General features: G+C 36.2%; 1 protein-coding gene across 1 annotated transcript in view; it reads right to left on the bottom strand.

Annotated features, from left to right (window-relative positions):
* DOCK3 (dedicator of cytokinesis 3) overlaps nucleotides 1–16,885 on the bottom strand; it is a gene marked incomplete at its 5' end in the record, with an annotated part of 212,463 nt that overhangs the window by 70,138 nt on the left and 125,440 nt on the right. Inside the window, 4 exons of the mRNA XM_084292895.1 lie at nucleotides 515–621; nucleotides 1,169–1,331; nucleotides 6,662–6,786; nucleotides 16,210–16,335. Coding sequence (XP_084149021.1) covers nucleotides 515–621; nucleotides 1,169–1,331; nucleotides 6,662–6,786; nucleotides 16,210–16,335 — 521 coding nt within the window. The remainder of the gene's footprint in view (nucleotides 1–514; nucleotides 622–1,168; nucleotides 1,332–6,661; nucleotides 6,787–16,209; nucleotides 16,336–16,885) is intronic.

The following is a 16,885-nucleotide window of genomic DNA, read 5'->3' as shown; positions in this document are numbered from 1 at the left end:
ATTTAGTGTTGCTGTCTCAAAATTAAGAAAATAAATCAAGGTAAATCAGCAGGAAGAAAGAAACAGAAAGAAACAAAAAGACCCCCCCCCAAAACAAAAACAAAACAAAAAAAACATCCCAAAATCTCTTGATATAGCATCATTGAAGTTTCTGAGCATTATAGCATAATTTCCTAATAAAAACATACAGAGTAATGCCATAAGCTGGTGAAGCTACTGAATGCTCATTAAAAATAGTATGCTTGAATTCAAAATAGACAGGATTATCAGATGATAAATCATCATTACCTCAGGAGAAAAGGTGAGTTGCCCCTATAATAGAAGGATGTATCAAAACCCAATCATGTGAGTTGGAATTTGTAAAATGTTGAACCTACTTTTAATCTGTTCCTTACATTCTTCTAATTTGGGAAAAGAAAAAAAAAAAAACACAAAAAACATGATAATGCAGTGATAGTTACTTGTTCAAAAGTAGAGATCAGTAGGTAAAAAGGCTGCAGAGAAGATACAGTACCTTATAAACATAAAGTTCATGGATATCATCTGACAAGGTAGTGCCATCATCTCTCATCAATGGAGTGAATGCAAAACCAAAGAGCTTCTTTTCTCCCTTGTCTTTTGCTGTAGCAGGAGATAGAAATAAGGAGTTATACTTGTACATCCTCTGTTCACAAGATTATTCACTAAATTCTCTGTATTCCTAACAAAAAACATACAGGTTACTTAAGAATCAACATATAATACACTACCATGTCTAATTCTATGCAAGTCATCAACAAGCCTCAAAACAAGCAATAGAATAACAGGATGGTTTGGGTAGGAAGGGACCTCTGAAGATCATCTAGTGCCAACCCCCCTGCCAAATACAAACATGCCGATCATAGTAAAATATAAAGTAAACATGCTGTAAACAAAACATTCTATAGGAAAACACAGCAAAAGAACAGCAGGGACAGATAATGCCTTGGCCTGCACTGATTGCTCACAATGTTCTGAATATGCTGTTTAACAAACATAGCAACAGGCTAACTAGTAGTGCACCTTTACGGTATTTTAAATTAGCACCCTTCTCCTGCTCTCCACAGAGTAACAGCCTCATCTAAGTATAAACTGACAATGGAAAGACCTCAGCCTTTTTACATTTCTTCTGATTATGTTCTGCACTCACTGGAGCAATGTCTGAACTCAAACCGGAGGTGAGACCCACGAAACCTGTCTATGGGGATGGGCAACTTGATGATTTCCCCCCATCGAGGGCTGTTATTGTGGTAAAGAACAAAAGAGTGGTATGCACTTCTGCTTGGCTCTCCTGAGCCCAGGCTGATGCAGTCCTGGAACAAAAGAACACAATTTAAGATTAAAAAGACATCACATCACTACTGATGAGTCATTTTACTACATGGTGACAACTTCACATAATTCATATATTCCTATAGACATAAAGGAAGAGTTAGAAGCAGAATCTCAAACACAATGAAAACTGAAATTTTTGAACAGATTTTAAAACCATGCTTTGGGTCAAAAGAAAAGGTAGAACACCTCTGATAATGAACGAATTACAGTACCTTAGTATTTAAGCTCAATTATTATTTAAGCTGTTTTCTATCAAGAATTGGACAGACACAATAAACACACATACAAATAAACACATGTCCAAAAAAGAACCTAACAGGATCATCAAATGTAATATTAGACATCTCTGGAAGTATCATTTGATGATTTCTCCTTCAGTATCTCAGTTCAAAATTGTACCTGACCTTTACAAGGTCTTAAAAACTTTGGTCTTTCAAAATGATAATCACCCAGCATTTCACCAAGTAACCCAGAAAATTCTGATTGATTTTTTTCCTTAGTGGCAAGTAAAGACTTTGTTAAATAGTTACTACCTGAAAATATAATGGTATCTAAATTTCTGCTTTTATATCTAAAAAGGTCAGGGATCTTGTCAAAAAACAGATGAAGAGAAAAATGAATTCATTTTATTTCGGAAGTGTGGAAATCCTCCGTCACAACACAAGAGAAGGAAGTTAAGAGAAATATGAAGTCCTGAAATAAAGACATTAAAAGGTCCCTTGTAGGAGGACATGGAACTTAAGGCACATTTTCTTTTATGAGCCCTAAACTACACTCCAGCCTTAGCACTTAAAAAGTAATCCAAAAGATCTGACATCCTATAAAACCGTGCAGAAAAATGACAGGTTAGAGATTCTTTGCTTCTCATATCTCTCGGAATAATGAATCCAGGAAGAAACAGAAGCCAAGCAGGACCAAAGCAATACATGCAATATAAATCCTGACATGAAAACACTCCACATGGAACAGAGTCACGACAAGACAAACTACAGGTCATTTCCTCAAGGCATTTCTAAATTCTATTCCAAGAAACACTGTCAATGCTGATTTGATTTGGTCTTTTTCATGTATAAGCAAGGGACTATCATATCAAGTCATATATATCCCATTAACCAGATCCAGTTAGTTCAGTCAGTGCTAATATTCTTCTGACTTTCAGAAAGCTAACAATTTGTCAAGGAGCCCAAAAAGAAAGAAAAATTCACTGTCATTCTGGGATTCAACGCAAGAACAGTCTCTCTGGACAGATTCATTGTATGCTACAGCATGTACCCACAAAACTCAGTCCTCTTGAGTTTTTGTAACCATATGGTATTTGCCACAATCCAGGCATAAAGGCGTTTTTTGTTTTGTTTTTAAATACAGCAACAACCACTGAACTATTGCACATATTAACAGGCTGGTGTGAGAGTAGTGGTGGCAGCAGTGCCAATGCCTGCAACCTCCTAGTAAGATTTTTGGATAAATGTAACTTGCTGGGCTTAATGGAACCTTTCAAAAAGCTCATTCTGCATTAGGTTCCCAAGAGAAAGTAAAACGGTATTTCTTTTATAATGTACAGGAAAAACTGAAATTTTAATCAGCTTTTTTTCTGCTGTCTCAAAAATTGACCTGTCTTGGCAGGCAAATGCTCAGTCTTTGAATGCTGTTTCATGCTATGAACTTTAAATAAATGAACTGGTGAAATTTTTTTCGTTGTTGTTAACTGTTCTGTGTCTACACATTTATACCATTATCTATAGTCTGAGGAGAGAGGATTAAATAATCTTCAACTCTGAATTGTGAAGTGATGTGCAAAATACAGACATGATACTAGTCTCTGTACACCTAGTCACTAAGTGACCCAAATATGTAGGTGAATTAGAGGGCACGGGCAAGTAAGGGAGGCTAAACTAGAAAAAGGATCAGGTAATAATTTTTATAATTTAAGGTATGTTCTGCAGCAAATATGATATTCTTGCTACCAAAACAGAAAGAAGAGTAAGTGAGAAATGTGTCATTTAAAAAAATAAATAAATTATTTTTCAGACTGTATTGAAAGATACCAGTAATTGGCTAAAACCGTTTTGAAAAGAAAATACTCATTTTCCTTTTGAACAGCAATGCATTCTGCATACAATTTCCACTGCTTTCAACAGGAGTATTTCTGGACCAAGATATACTCAACAGCAATACGGATTTGAGATAGACAGAATATTCTTATTAACACTTAGTATGGTCCTGCTAAAGTCTTCGCAAAGCCGTAAATTAGGATTGTGCTGCTGGTCAGGAAAGGTTTAGTTTTTATCTTACTGTAGTGTGTAACGACACCATAGTGTGTAACTCAGCACACACTTTGTTTGGCAGTGTCTGCTTTAGAAATGCCATAGGTCAGGAACAGTAAAGGGTGTTTCAACCAAGAACAGTAGTGTTTTGGGGTTAATGCTTAAACTTTCAGTGTGCTGCCCATGCTATTGTTAAGCCTGAATTGGAGATTTTTAATCAGCTTCTCTACTATGCTAGCAATTGAAGGTTATTACATGAACCTTATAATTAGAAAAACAAAATGGAAAGATCCTTCATTTCCAATAGCTACACTTGACTGCAAATGCAACCCCAGGTCATGCAAGGGATCATTCAGAGGACAGGCAACCCAAACAAAGCAATTCACCTCATCAGTACTGCACAAGCCCTACCCAACACACACCTTATTCTTTGCATTTATACTGAAAAAGGTATATTAGACTCCTCTTGTTGCAGCGTTAGTATTTTCTTTCAGATTATGCTGAATGACTGAAATAAAAGTTCCCCACCTAGCAGTCTCTGTAAAGCTGCTTCTTTTCCTTCCAGTTAGGAGTACAGTTATATTCTGTCTTTGAGTGAAACTGGTTTCCCTCCTAGTGGAAAATGGCAGATTCCAACACACTGCTCTAGCTGTCCATACTGGAGATTACATAAACCAGATGTCTGCAGTGAAAAATAAGCCATCTAGGGTTTAAAACTGAATTCTTAATATAATAGGTGAAAAAATACCCATATATTGGGATTCTAAAATAACCCAGACTAATAAAGCTGTGTTAAGTTTTAGATATCCATTAATACGCAGACTTCCCGAATTTCATTGCGCAGGTACAACTGTTAGAAATGATGGAGGTCTCTGCTCTCGAGGCTTTTAGCCTGAAGCACGGGGAAGATCTAGAGGATGACCTTTGCATGTGTTCAACAGCTAAAATCTGCATTCTGAAAGTTGAGATAAACTGGAAATCTACTTCTTACAGAGCTGAATTCTCGTAAGTTTCAAGGCATTTCTATAGACTTGGAACAGCCATATACATTTAATGGGGTCAATCGTCTTCTACAAAGACATTATCACTGAATGGTAAGATAACCCACCAAGTTAAAATTAATTCCAGATGGCTGCCTCATTTGCTTTACCTTTGGTAGATGAATTTGCAGAATTTCTGCATCAAGTAGAAAGTATATCAGTGATAAGAAAGATAAGACATGATTAGTTTCCAAACTCATTTCTAAGTAGCTATTTCCTTCTCATATGAGCATATGATTTTTCCTTCAAATTGCCGTTTTGAGCTTTAAACTAATGTCTCTATATTCAGTTAAACTGATGTTTGGTTTCATAAGTAAATTTTTCTTTCTATTCTGCAATAAAAGAGAACAGAGATGTAACCTAAGCAGTAAGAAGCAGTTCACATTAAAGGGAGAGTTCAGCTTTTATTGTCCTTTATTGCTCTTTAACTTGTTTTTCAGTAGATATGTCAACTTGTATCTTTAAGAATTTCCTACACAGAAAAATTACAATGATTCCATGTTTGAAATGCAATCTGAGGCATCATTAGACTTCATGAACCAAAGATCTCCCTATTGTAAACCTGGTATGTTTGTTGCTTTGACTGCAACTACATCGAGGAGCGATAACAAAAACTGGTACAAAGGTTTTATTTTAAATATGTAATTTGAATTTAAAAACCACAGAAGATTCTTCATGTGTGAAGTCTCTTTTTCACAACGAATATATTCACATGATTTTTTTTTTTTTAATTCGGCCTGACTATCTTTTACTGTTTTTTGTGGGCTTGCACCAAGCCTGATCCCCAGTCTCAGGTACAACCCTGAAGTACTGCTGTAGTAATGACAGGCAAGGTAACTTGAGTGACCACGCCAGGTGAAAACTGAAGTAGTTATGACTGATAATGTCGAGAAATTACATGGCTTTCATACTTAACCATTAGCCACAGTTAGATAATGGCAGTTAATTATGCTCTGTGTTAGAATTTGAAGATGCTGATACTGCATTTTGAAGGGTAAAGACCTACACTGGTCTTTGGCAGATGATACAGCAATGATTAAAAATACACGTCACTCAATTTGAAATGCATGCCTAAAGCAATTAAAGAGAAAAGGAGTGTGATCTTCCAGCAACAGCTCTGAGCAGAAAACAGTTCCTTACAAGACATGCAATGAATTTTAATCAAATCATAAGCAATAGTAGTAACAAAGCAAACTTCCTCTTTCAACTCAAAAAAAGATTGTGGCAATGAGTTTGACACACAAGCACTTCGGTTTTTAGACTTCTATTAGAATAGCTACAAAGACCATTCTACTATTGCACTGAAGGTTTAAAAAAGGCATAGGACAAGTTATGTTTAATGCATTAATACAGCCATTTCTCCATTCCTGACAGATGTTTATGTCAAAATACTATATTTATTTTTCTATTTTTACTCTCTCCAATCCAAACAAATCCAAACAAAAATCCAAACTTATCTACCTTGTTCTATTTTTCTATATTCATTAATACCAGAAGTAAGAACAGAGGAAGAAAGAAAAACATTGAATATCACCATCCACAGCTGGAATGGAGTCATTCCAGGGTGAAAGCCATGATCTTGGAAATAAGGCTACTTATTTTTTAAAACTACTCTCAAAACCATAACTCCAAGAAGTCAGACTTAGAACAGTCTTTCTTGTAATCATATTTCCTCATGTTGTATGATACACTGTTTAATACTCCAGTTTTCTTTGTACTGCACAGTCACTGACATCACATTTTGAAATTACACAAGTTTTTCAGTTTATAATTTTTTCTCCAAATCCCCTATTCCCATACAGTGCAATGCTCCGAATTATTTCAAATTTATAAACGACCACTTCCTTCATTGTAATATTTTAAAACCTTAATCAAAAACAAAAAAAAAAGTAAGAACTAATCTTAATTTAGAGTTTCCCTGGCATCAGAGACAACAAACCATGGCAACACGTGTACAGAGCAAGCAGATGGCACTTGAAGCTCAAATAGGAAACAAGCACTTACCTTCAAGATTTCTCCATCCGCATACAGAACATACATGGTCACTTCAATGTTCTTCTGCACACTTTTTCCACCTCTTTCAAAGTCTCCCTTTTCTAATGTCAGGTATAAGTCATTGCGTATATCACCTAGAGCAAAAGACAGAAGCACGTGCTTAAATTCACTATGGATGACTCAATGCCTATGTGAAACTTATTTTGATTCTGCAAACCGTTTTCTGTGTTCTGCAAGACTATGACTGATGCCCAAATCATTCCAAGCAGCAAGTTAATTGTTAATAAAGATGAACATTTTAACATCAATGCATAAAATCAGACCGTTGTTAGTAATGCCTTTATTAAGTGTGAACTCAGAATAAATACTTGCTTTATTGCTTGTGAGCAAAGAGGGGAAAAAAACACTATGAGTTTGCCTAGTTATCTGACTTGCAAGTATCAGGCTTCCTATTTTCAAGATGCTTTAAAATGAATGAATATTTTTGTGGTGATCAGCAGAAAATTAAGTTCATTTAGCTCTTCTTATTTTCTATACATATTGAAATTTTCTTTTTATCATAATGACAAGTAAAAGCAGCCTTCTTGGAAACTCTGTTGTAATTCAGTTGAGATGGATCGAGCAATTTTTAAATTATTTCTCTGCCAGATTTCTGGCTAGCGCCTCGTATTCATGTGCATGAGTGTATGAAAGTGGACAGTATGGATAATTGCCAGTTTCTCACTACCTCATTTTCAAGTGCTTTCAGAACAAATGACTATATTTGGAAACACAAATGCTGGCATCTCTCACAGGTCCATATTATCCTGCATTTAAGGAATTCTAGTTCAATTATTATTTTTAGAATCTGGTTTAGGAAGCGCTGCTTTCACAACTACTGGAGTCAATTTTAAAACGTGCACGAAAAGGATAGCAGGTAGCATATATTTCTCCGTAAGATTTACTTATTGTTACCATTTCATGATGGTTCACTTATCACTTTTTATTTGCCACAAAGAGAAATGTACTAAAGGGCAATGCAAAAAAACATATATATTAAAAAAATTAAATCCTTTCAAGGCAAGTATTTTGTTAAGCAGCCTCAAGAGACTAAATAATGAAGTAATGGAATGGTTATCTAGCAAAGCAGAGACTCCTCCAATGTCTGATTTCTTCAACCTCAGTACTTGGAGAAGCTGATGCAGTTAAATCTGTTTATTAATCAGAAGCACAATGAAATAAGCAGCATATGCTTTCAGGCAGCAAGGGATATCCTTTTGTGTCTGTCAAAGATGTGCTTCAAATTTTTCTTGAAGTCTATAACCCCACAGAATTTGTTCCTTATTCTACTGTGGGGACAAACAATGGAAGCTTTCAGTCTTGGCTTTACTGTCATTTTTATTTCTGGAGATAAGTACAACTTTTAAAGCATGGAAAATACAACCCTGTAGCTGACATGCAGTGCTTTCTGCTAGGAATTCTTTATGAATGGGAATCTGTATGCAAAATGTCCTCCTTTTTCCGTCAACGTTGGATCTCACTGTGGATTCACACAGAGCTGACTGCTTGAAATGCTTCACAGCTAGAGGTATGAAAACGCTGTGGTTCATTAACAGGAAAAAGATGACAGCAAGAGGCCCATGACAGCCCTCAAATATTTGATCTGTTTTTTTTTTCTCTTCAAAGAATAGCCATCAAATGCAACACTCCGCAGAGAAAATTACCTGTGCATTTTTCTTGCTGTTCTAAATACAGATAAGCTACCTATATGTCAACTACAGGAATATCAAGGAAATATAAAAGTCCTAGTAAAAGACAGTCTAAGTCAGGGCTTTTGTTTCGAATCTCCTCTTGATTAACAGACTCCAGGCCTTTTTTCGTAGCAGTGCGCACAATGAGGAAAAAAATCAATTTATATGCTATAATTCTTAATAGAAATTAATTGTACTCACTACAATTAGCATTTTGGAGATTCCTATTTATAACCTCTTCTCTGGAAGACAGTCTGGCTATACAAAGTCCAATGTCAGATTGCAAATCATTTTCCAGCCTAAATTAAATGCAGCATTTGAAGCATCTTATCTTCCATTAAGCTTAACAGGAGGGATATTACCTCACTAATTGAAAAAAATGCCTGTGGGGTGGGGGCAGAAGAACTAAGATAACAGCGGATTTGCATCAAAATGAAGGAAAAAGGGGGAAAAGTACTTGAGTGAAATGTAATGGTGCATCTTCTTTTATAAAAATAGTTTATAGAATTTAAAAAAAAATAAATAAGAGAAGGCCAGTATGCATAACAAAAAATAGGAAAGTAAATGTATCTATATACTGGGTCTATGTGTAGACAAAAAGCAGTTGACTCTCAGGTACTTAGCCCATCAATTCCTTGCAGACCTAGAGTTAAAACAACAAACACTCCAGTTTGATGGTGTGTAACAATGAAAATAACCTTCCTATAAAGAACAATCTCCTTTTCCTAGCACGTTAAAACTACACCTCTTGCTGAGACCTTGCAAGCCATTTTTTTCCTCTGACGGCTACTGTCAAGAAGAGTGTTTGTTTTTTTAATTATTTTTAGCTCAGATGCACTAAGGGGCTGCTCAGAAAACAGAGCAAATGCTTGAACACAGAGCAGTTTATTAAAATTTTTGAGTATGCAAATTGCAAGGCTAGAGGCAACATTCTGCACAACAGCGTCCAAGCACACAAACAGCTAGCACCGTGCAGCTTGTCTGTGACCAACCAGAACGTGTGAGCAGCAAAATCAAATGATCCTTGTCAGCTCTGCCACCAAATGACAGCTACGTATTCATGTCAAAAATCTTGGCTGATAGAGCTTTTCCCTTACTTAATTCCATCTTAAAAAGGAAAAGAGATAGATAAAGAACGAGTTTAACAAAGCAGACACTTCGTACCCTTTGTGTAGCAAACTACTGTACAAGCAGTCCTGGCTCCGAAGTGACAATAACACTTCTCTTGCATTTTGAGAGAAAAACCAGTGCAGTGTAGCAGGCTGGATCACGCAGGCCCCTTGCATCTTCACAAGGAGCGCAGTGCAGATTATAGAACTGGGTAAGCTTTGGCCTCCTTTCATTAGTACAGGAGAAAAAAGTGCTAGAAGGCTAGTGGGCCAATAGTACTTAGATAAAAATAGTACTTTTACATAAGCAGTTCCCGAGATTCATTCTTTATGAAACATCCTGAGATACAGATTTACTTTAAATTACAAGTCATAATTTATATTGTTGGGCGTTTTGTTTATAATGAAGTGAAATCCTATCACCTAAAACTATTTTAATGTGGAAAAAAAAAAAAAAAGTGTTCCACTTTAAAAAGTGGAACAGAATATGCAAGTCACATATTGATTTTGTGTTTACAATATAAAGGAATGCCCTTAAACACTTCTAAATACTTATTTTAAGGACTTAGTAACATTAAATAGTCCAGTGGACAATAATTGACTAGTATCTATTAGAATAAGTAGTTTATATGCTGGTAAGACTTTCAGGCTTTCCACCACAAGACTAGCCAATTATTTGAATTGCAAAGTATTAACAATTTGCAGAAACAGTCTGGATTTAATCTAACATTTTTTATTTATTTTATTTTAAAATGAATCCTAAGTTTTTGTACACTGACAGGAATGGTCCCTGTACTGAAAAAAGGTTACACCAGAAGTTCATACTGGCAAACAGATCTCAAACACCTTAATTCTAGCAAATTCGTTTTTTTAGAGGTCCAATGCTAAGTCTTCTCATCTCTCTAACATCACTGGGGTTAGAGTCTTATTGAAAGCACTGGCATTTTACTGAAGAATGCCAGCTCTTACAGAGCAAATGGGCAAGAAATGATTTCTGAAGAAAAAAATAATCACACATTTATATCCTATAAATGATCATCTTCACAAGACCTTGCTGACTTGCTCAGCATCACCTTGCTGACTTCAGTGCAGTTATAGCGACGTAAGCCCAAGAGTTTGCCTCTGTAAGATAGGGGCCTGAGAGTAAGTAAAATCTTTGAAACAAACTAAAGCACAGAATACCGATATAGCTCTTTACAAGGGTAACTGCTCTTCTTTCTGGGCAAGAGTATCAACTGTTCCCTGGCTGGACAGCTCTGTTCTGCAGTAGCTGTGAGGCCACTGCACCAGAGCAGGGTGACAGGAACTGGCATCTGACCTCGGCAGCCCATTACACCCTCATGCTAAGTAATAACTTCCTCCAAATTACTGAAGTGCTGTAATTTCAACACAAACAAGGTTAACAGAACGGGCCCGCAATCAGCTTTGTGATCATGTTGCTTTTTGAAAAACAAACTGAAAAATATAAAGAAAGAAAAATCAACAAAGTGTGCTGCCTGGAAAGTGTCTCAAATGCCTCCTGGCTGACTGTTGTGATCTTGCTCTCAGTCATTTCTGAAGACTTTTAAGAGTGCCAGGCCTCACGCTGCACGATGTTCCCTTCCTTGAACAATGAAGTCATCTTGACACTGGTGTAAAAAAATCTACTGAACTGCGTGCTGAATTACTGCTCGCCTGCTAAAATGAAGAGGCCTGATAGTCAGATAGTCTCTTGGAATCCCTTTAGATCTATTTCAACAGTTTATTTCTCTGCCCTTTCGCAAGTCATCAAGTTTTTTTCAAAGCCTGTATTCTTGAAATAGTTATGGCATGCAACTATTCACCATCACTGTGAGTAATTTTGCATCAGGAACAGGACACAGTTTTTATCTACTGCTTACATACCAAATTATTTTTTTTCCCTTTTATAAAAAGAACATCATACAAGTTTAACTCTGTGCGATCCTCTAGTTTTTGGTGAACAAAATGCTCAAAGTGCTTCGATTCTTGTAATAAAGAAGAATGAGGAAAAGGAACAAGCAATACTTACTAGATTATTTGCTATCCATTGTTGGACTTCTATGCATGGAAAAGAATTAATACAATGCTCTTTTTAAATTCAATGATTTCCCCAAAACAGTTACCTGTCTGTAGGTTTAGGTTGAATTTTTACTATATTTTGTCTTATCTCCTCCAGCTTAGTATTTTTATTTTTCTGAAAGTTTATTAACGACAAACATTTTTTTATTCTCCTTGTAAATATTTTTTGTCAATAATTATCATATAATTGTATGTTCTAGTCTCATCAATTTTGTCGCCCTGAATATTCTGAACATATCTGATGAATCCTGCCATGTCCAATTCTTAATGTATTTTTATTTTTGCCATGATGGTGATCTCTGAAAGAACAGATGCTGAGATATTTCTCACCTTTGCTGCTGGTTCATAAGCCATATCTACTAAATTGGTCTGAAACGCTGTGATGTGAAAAGAGACTGGTAAGACGAATCTATGTCCCTCTGTTACCAAAGTTTCTCTATAATGTTATGAATTATTACCTTTACCAATCCCCAACATTCCATGAAAGATATGAAAATGGAAAAAGCAAGCAATAAGCAGACATTACACAGAAAAGCAGAAACTTACACCCAACTATCTTCATCTCTGCATCAGAAAGAAAGGGGAGAGAATAAAAGGAAAGGAAAGAGAGAGAAGCCAGGAAATTAAGACAAGGAAAGAGAAAAAAAAAAGAGAAAGAAACATCACTTACAAGTAGATGAAGCATGCACTTTTCATCAGAGGATCAAAGTAAAAGACAGAATACTTATCAGCACATGGGGAAGGGAAGGGATGTCCTTTGGGGAACTGACAAACGCCATGCCTATGCAATAGATTTCTGATCAGCAAGTTCTGTATACAAATAAAGTTGCAATCCAAAAGGCAAGCAGCACATGCCTCATTGCTTTTATCTCTGGGGAAAGGTAAAATTGTCAGGATCAGATGGACGCTCTTAAACCCAATAGCAATTTAGAAAGAAAAACAAACAAAAAACCAACAAAAACCCACCACCTCTTCGTGAGGCTGGTTTGACTGAATCCCTTCCAATTCGGACAAAAAAAACCCATAGAATTCTTCATGATGCTCTTCTCAGGTCACAATACAATAGGAAACAAAGAACATTTTATGCTTTGAAATGAAGACAGGCACGGTTATTTGAAAGGATATTTACATTTTTCTGCATAACCATGCAAGACATAAGCACATAAAGACCAGTTTAGCTTTATTACTTAATGATGACCACTTGTGTTGGTCTTAATTGAGTGAGGGAAAAGTGCACTTGACATAGGAACTAGGGCTACTAGGTAGGGTAGAAACCATAGTAGGGTAGAATTGTGTGGTAATACACAGCTACAGAATTGTAATGGTTAATCTGCCTATGCTTGAAATGAATTCCTGTTAAAAAAGAAAATGAAGATGTTAAAACCTATGACCAAGAAGATTAATTTGAAATGTTAGAGCTATTTGCTTTTTTAAATATAGATTTCTTGGTTCAGCAGGATGATCACTGCATATTTTAACAATACTAGATGACATAGCTTTTATCAATTAATTCATCAAAACATTTTTTAAAATCACACTGTCTCAAAAAAAGCAGCATCCACTTGCAAAATACAAGCCACGAACTTTTTGTGTTCTTCTCAGAGGGGAAACACTATCTTTCATGAGGAAGAAACAGTTCTGAAGCAAAGCGAGGAAAAGGTAGATTGACAAAGACAATTAAAGAAGCAAGCATGGTTGAGAACTGCTAAAAGTACATGACAGAGTTTTTTGTTTGTTTTGTAAATGACATCTTTTCTAATTCCAGACAATACTAGTACAGCCAGTCTGATTCTGGTTGTAATAACATGAGTGCAAAGTACATTGATGGCCATTCCTTATTGATGTAGCTTTGCTAATCCACCTGAAAAAGTTACTCTATCCAAATGCTCTGTCCTAGCCATAATGTAAACTCAAACCACAGCTTGATCTAATGCTTCTTAAAAAAAAAAAAGGAAAAAAAAAAGCAACAGACAAATATCTGCTGTCGCCTGAATACTGTCAAGCATTTTTATTTCCAAAAAACCCTCACAATTAGAATGAACAATGTTCACTGCATCAATGCAGTTGCATTACATTTTGATCCTCCTAATTTTTCAGGTGAAGAATATACAGAATGACAAAAATTTTGTTCAGAGCACCATTCATGACTATTTCGTTCTTTGCATCTCATCTCTCCTCTGGCAACTTCCTAATATATCACTATAGTGAAAGGCCGTTCACACTTCCAAGGCTGCATTTGCTTACTCACCTGGTACTCCAGGACATTTACAAACTGCTTTTCTCCACAAATTTGAGCCTTTTTTATTTTTGAATAGAAATGCCTACAGCTTGGCAGCTAAACTTTATATAGGCAGACCTCTTGTGCCTCCCTTGGAATGGAGGAGAATTTCTTGGTGTTCACCACCTTCAGAAGGGCTGTAAGCATTTAACAGTAGAATGGTGGTCCTTTCACATATCCATTGTATCAATCAGTAACTTCAGCAGATCAATATCTCTCTGTATTAACCCAGTTCCAAATATATTATCATCTTAAAATCCCTGTGTTCTCCAGTAATTGTGGTTCCCATAAAAAAAAGACATTAGTTAGCAACAGCAACTTAGAATATCTTTTGATGATGACAAGTTGAAAACTTGTATTCCCTGAAAACTTGGCTGACCAGAGCAGGGAAGATCACTACTGTACATGTACAGTGAGCCTTATGATGGGAGCACTGCAGACGTATGCTGTGGAATCTGGTTTTAATTTAGTTAAATGTCCAAGATCTCAAGGCTGAATATCACGAAGATTGTAACAATGTATCTCTGATTTGGTAGACATCCTTTGCATTGAGGCAGTTTTCTATAGAGTTCCTAACTAGAGAAAGTAAGTTTGGAAATTTGAATTAGCTGCAGTGAATAGGGAATCTTTAAAGCTTAGGGTAGGAACACCTTTTGGCTGAAAACTGCTAACCTGCTTATCTAACCCCTGGACAAAAGCATCGCTTAAAACAGTGAAAGCACAGGGAAGACAGTCTCACTACGCCAGGTTGCATAAACAAGCCAGGGCACAGAAAATGACAAAATATGAGGGGGAACACTGAGGTCACAAAGCTATTCTTTAAGCTTGCTAAAATTCAGTGGTCTGAAGGTCTTGAGGGACAGTTTTACACACGCAGAAGTGTAGAATAAAGCAATTCTTTCAGAAGAATCTGTTTAGTTATACAGGTATTTAAGTGTTGTTTTTGATGTTGACTTTTCTAGCTGTGATCTAGCTTTTCTAGCTGACGTATCTAGCTGTGATCCCAATTACAGCAGATCAACATGCGGTAGCTATGTCTGCATATCAACATGTGATATTTAATCTTTTCTGTATTTGATTGCTTTTGGTTAAGACTGAAACTGCTATAAGGTCAACAAAAACTAAAATTTGTAATTGGCCACAGTATTGAACTTACACTGATTTAAGGTTATTTCAATACACTGAGCCATAAACTATACTAGGTCTTAAAGTTACAAACTTTACAAACTAGGTGTTAAAGCCTACAAACAGCTAATGCATCCCTTCAGCAGGGACAGGAAAGACAAGAAAGGTGTAGGACCAACAGATATGTTTATCCCATTCAAACTCCCTGTATAAGCCATGCTGTCTGATGTTAAAATCCTGTGCTCCTGTGGTTTTCAAGTGCATTAGTATAAAACACATACTGTTCGAAACACTTTTATTTTAGTTTCTAGAAATTCTTCCAACTTACTCCCTACTTTTATTGTGCTTCCTGAAGAGCTTCCATAATGAGGCTACAACAACTGCTTTTGATACTGATGTGTCACTGCAGTCTTTCCAGTAATAAAATCTGATACATTTCCCATTATGCTTTCATAAAATTTCCTGTGTCTGGAAAGTCATCTTTGGTCTTGGTTATAATGCACGGCAAAGATGTAGTATTTCAAATGCTATACATGCAACATAATTAGTAAGCCCATTTGCTACTACGCTGTAAAAATCAAGGCTGTTTAATGCCTGTTTTTATATCTATTGATTGTATGACTGGCTAGATTCCAGTTTCCTCCCTAAATGAACTCTTGGCTACACTGGGGCTACCTCTGCTTGTGCCAAAAAGACAACCATCTCAAGCTGCTGCTCCAGAATTAAGGAGCAAACTGAGTACAGCAATGCTTCAGCCAAGGCAGTTCTTGCAGGGACTATGTGCTCTGTAGGACCAACTGGAAAATCAGACCGGATTTGCAGCCTCACGTACTGTCAACGAATGCAAAAGGATCATACTAACTCCAAAAATCTGTGTGGCAAAGTGGAAACTCTTCTGCCAGTCTTTCCATTTTCATGAAGAAGAAAATTCATGCATTTCAAAATAAACATCTCTGTGCTTAGCCTATGTGAGGGATATCAAACTTGGGGAAAAAATAGAGCGAACTTTCAAGATCAACTCCTGTACATGTGAATTTATCATCTACTTATAGTGTGTCCATCAATTAAAATGCATTAGCATGCCTCCCTGAATCTGGAATTGGCGTTTATTGATAAGCAAGGCAACTCTTCTATTTTTAACCTTGTTTGAGTGAAGCACCCATACCAGTGACACTTGTTTAGGGGAATCTGAGAAAAATATGATCAATATTTTAAGATTAGAGCTTTTATGTTTACCTGGCATTATGACATCAGGGAAGCCCAGCTTCCTGGTAACAGAAACCCCTCTGTTAAAGATCATGGGGTTTTCCCTTCGAACCTGCTCCATGTCACCACGAAGAAGCTGAAGAGATATTATAAGTCCTGAAAAAAACAATACATATTCATTTTTTCAGATCTAAGAATTAGATGTCTGAACATATAAGGTGTGCACGTAAAATATTGTTTTGCCCTATGGTTAATTTAATATAAAACCACAAGTAACAGATTTTTTTTCCTTTGGAGTCATTCAGAAGGAAAATGGAAGAAAAATCTGATTTAAGGTTAAGTCAGGAGCATAACATATATAACTACAATGTTTTAAAAATCAGAATACTTAATTTCAAAAAGTTAAAGTACTTAGCATTATGTCCATTCACTGTATACAGTGCATTACTACACATGCATGAACATCACCTCTATCTGAAACACTGCATCATATAATCCTGCAGAACATCCCAAAAGTGCCTTTAATTGCGCTTAATACCATTCAAGAAAATTCAAATGTTATCTGTTCTACTTGATTCTTTGCCTACTTCATACAAGAACGCTGATTTTAATGAAATTCAGTACCTCAACATGTCTCACAGAACCAACAGGTCAAACTAACAGAAAAATGGAGTAGGAAATGCTCAGCAGCTAGCTCTTTCAATGT

This window comes from Netta rufina (assembly GCF_964035555.1).
Source record: "Netta rufina genome assembly, chromosome: 10".
NCBI lineage: Eukaryota > Metazoa > Chordata > Aves > Anseriformes > Anatidae > Netta > Netta rufina.
Note: the sequence above shows the minus strand (reverse complement) of the source record. Positions and strands in the feature narration are given on the sequence as shown.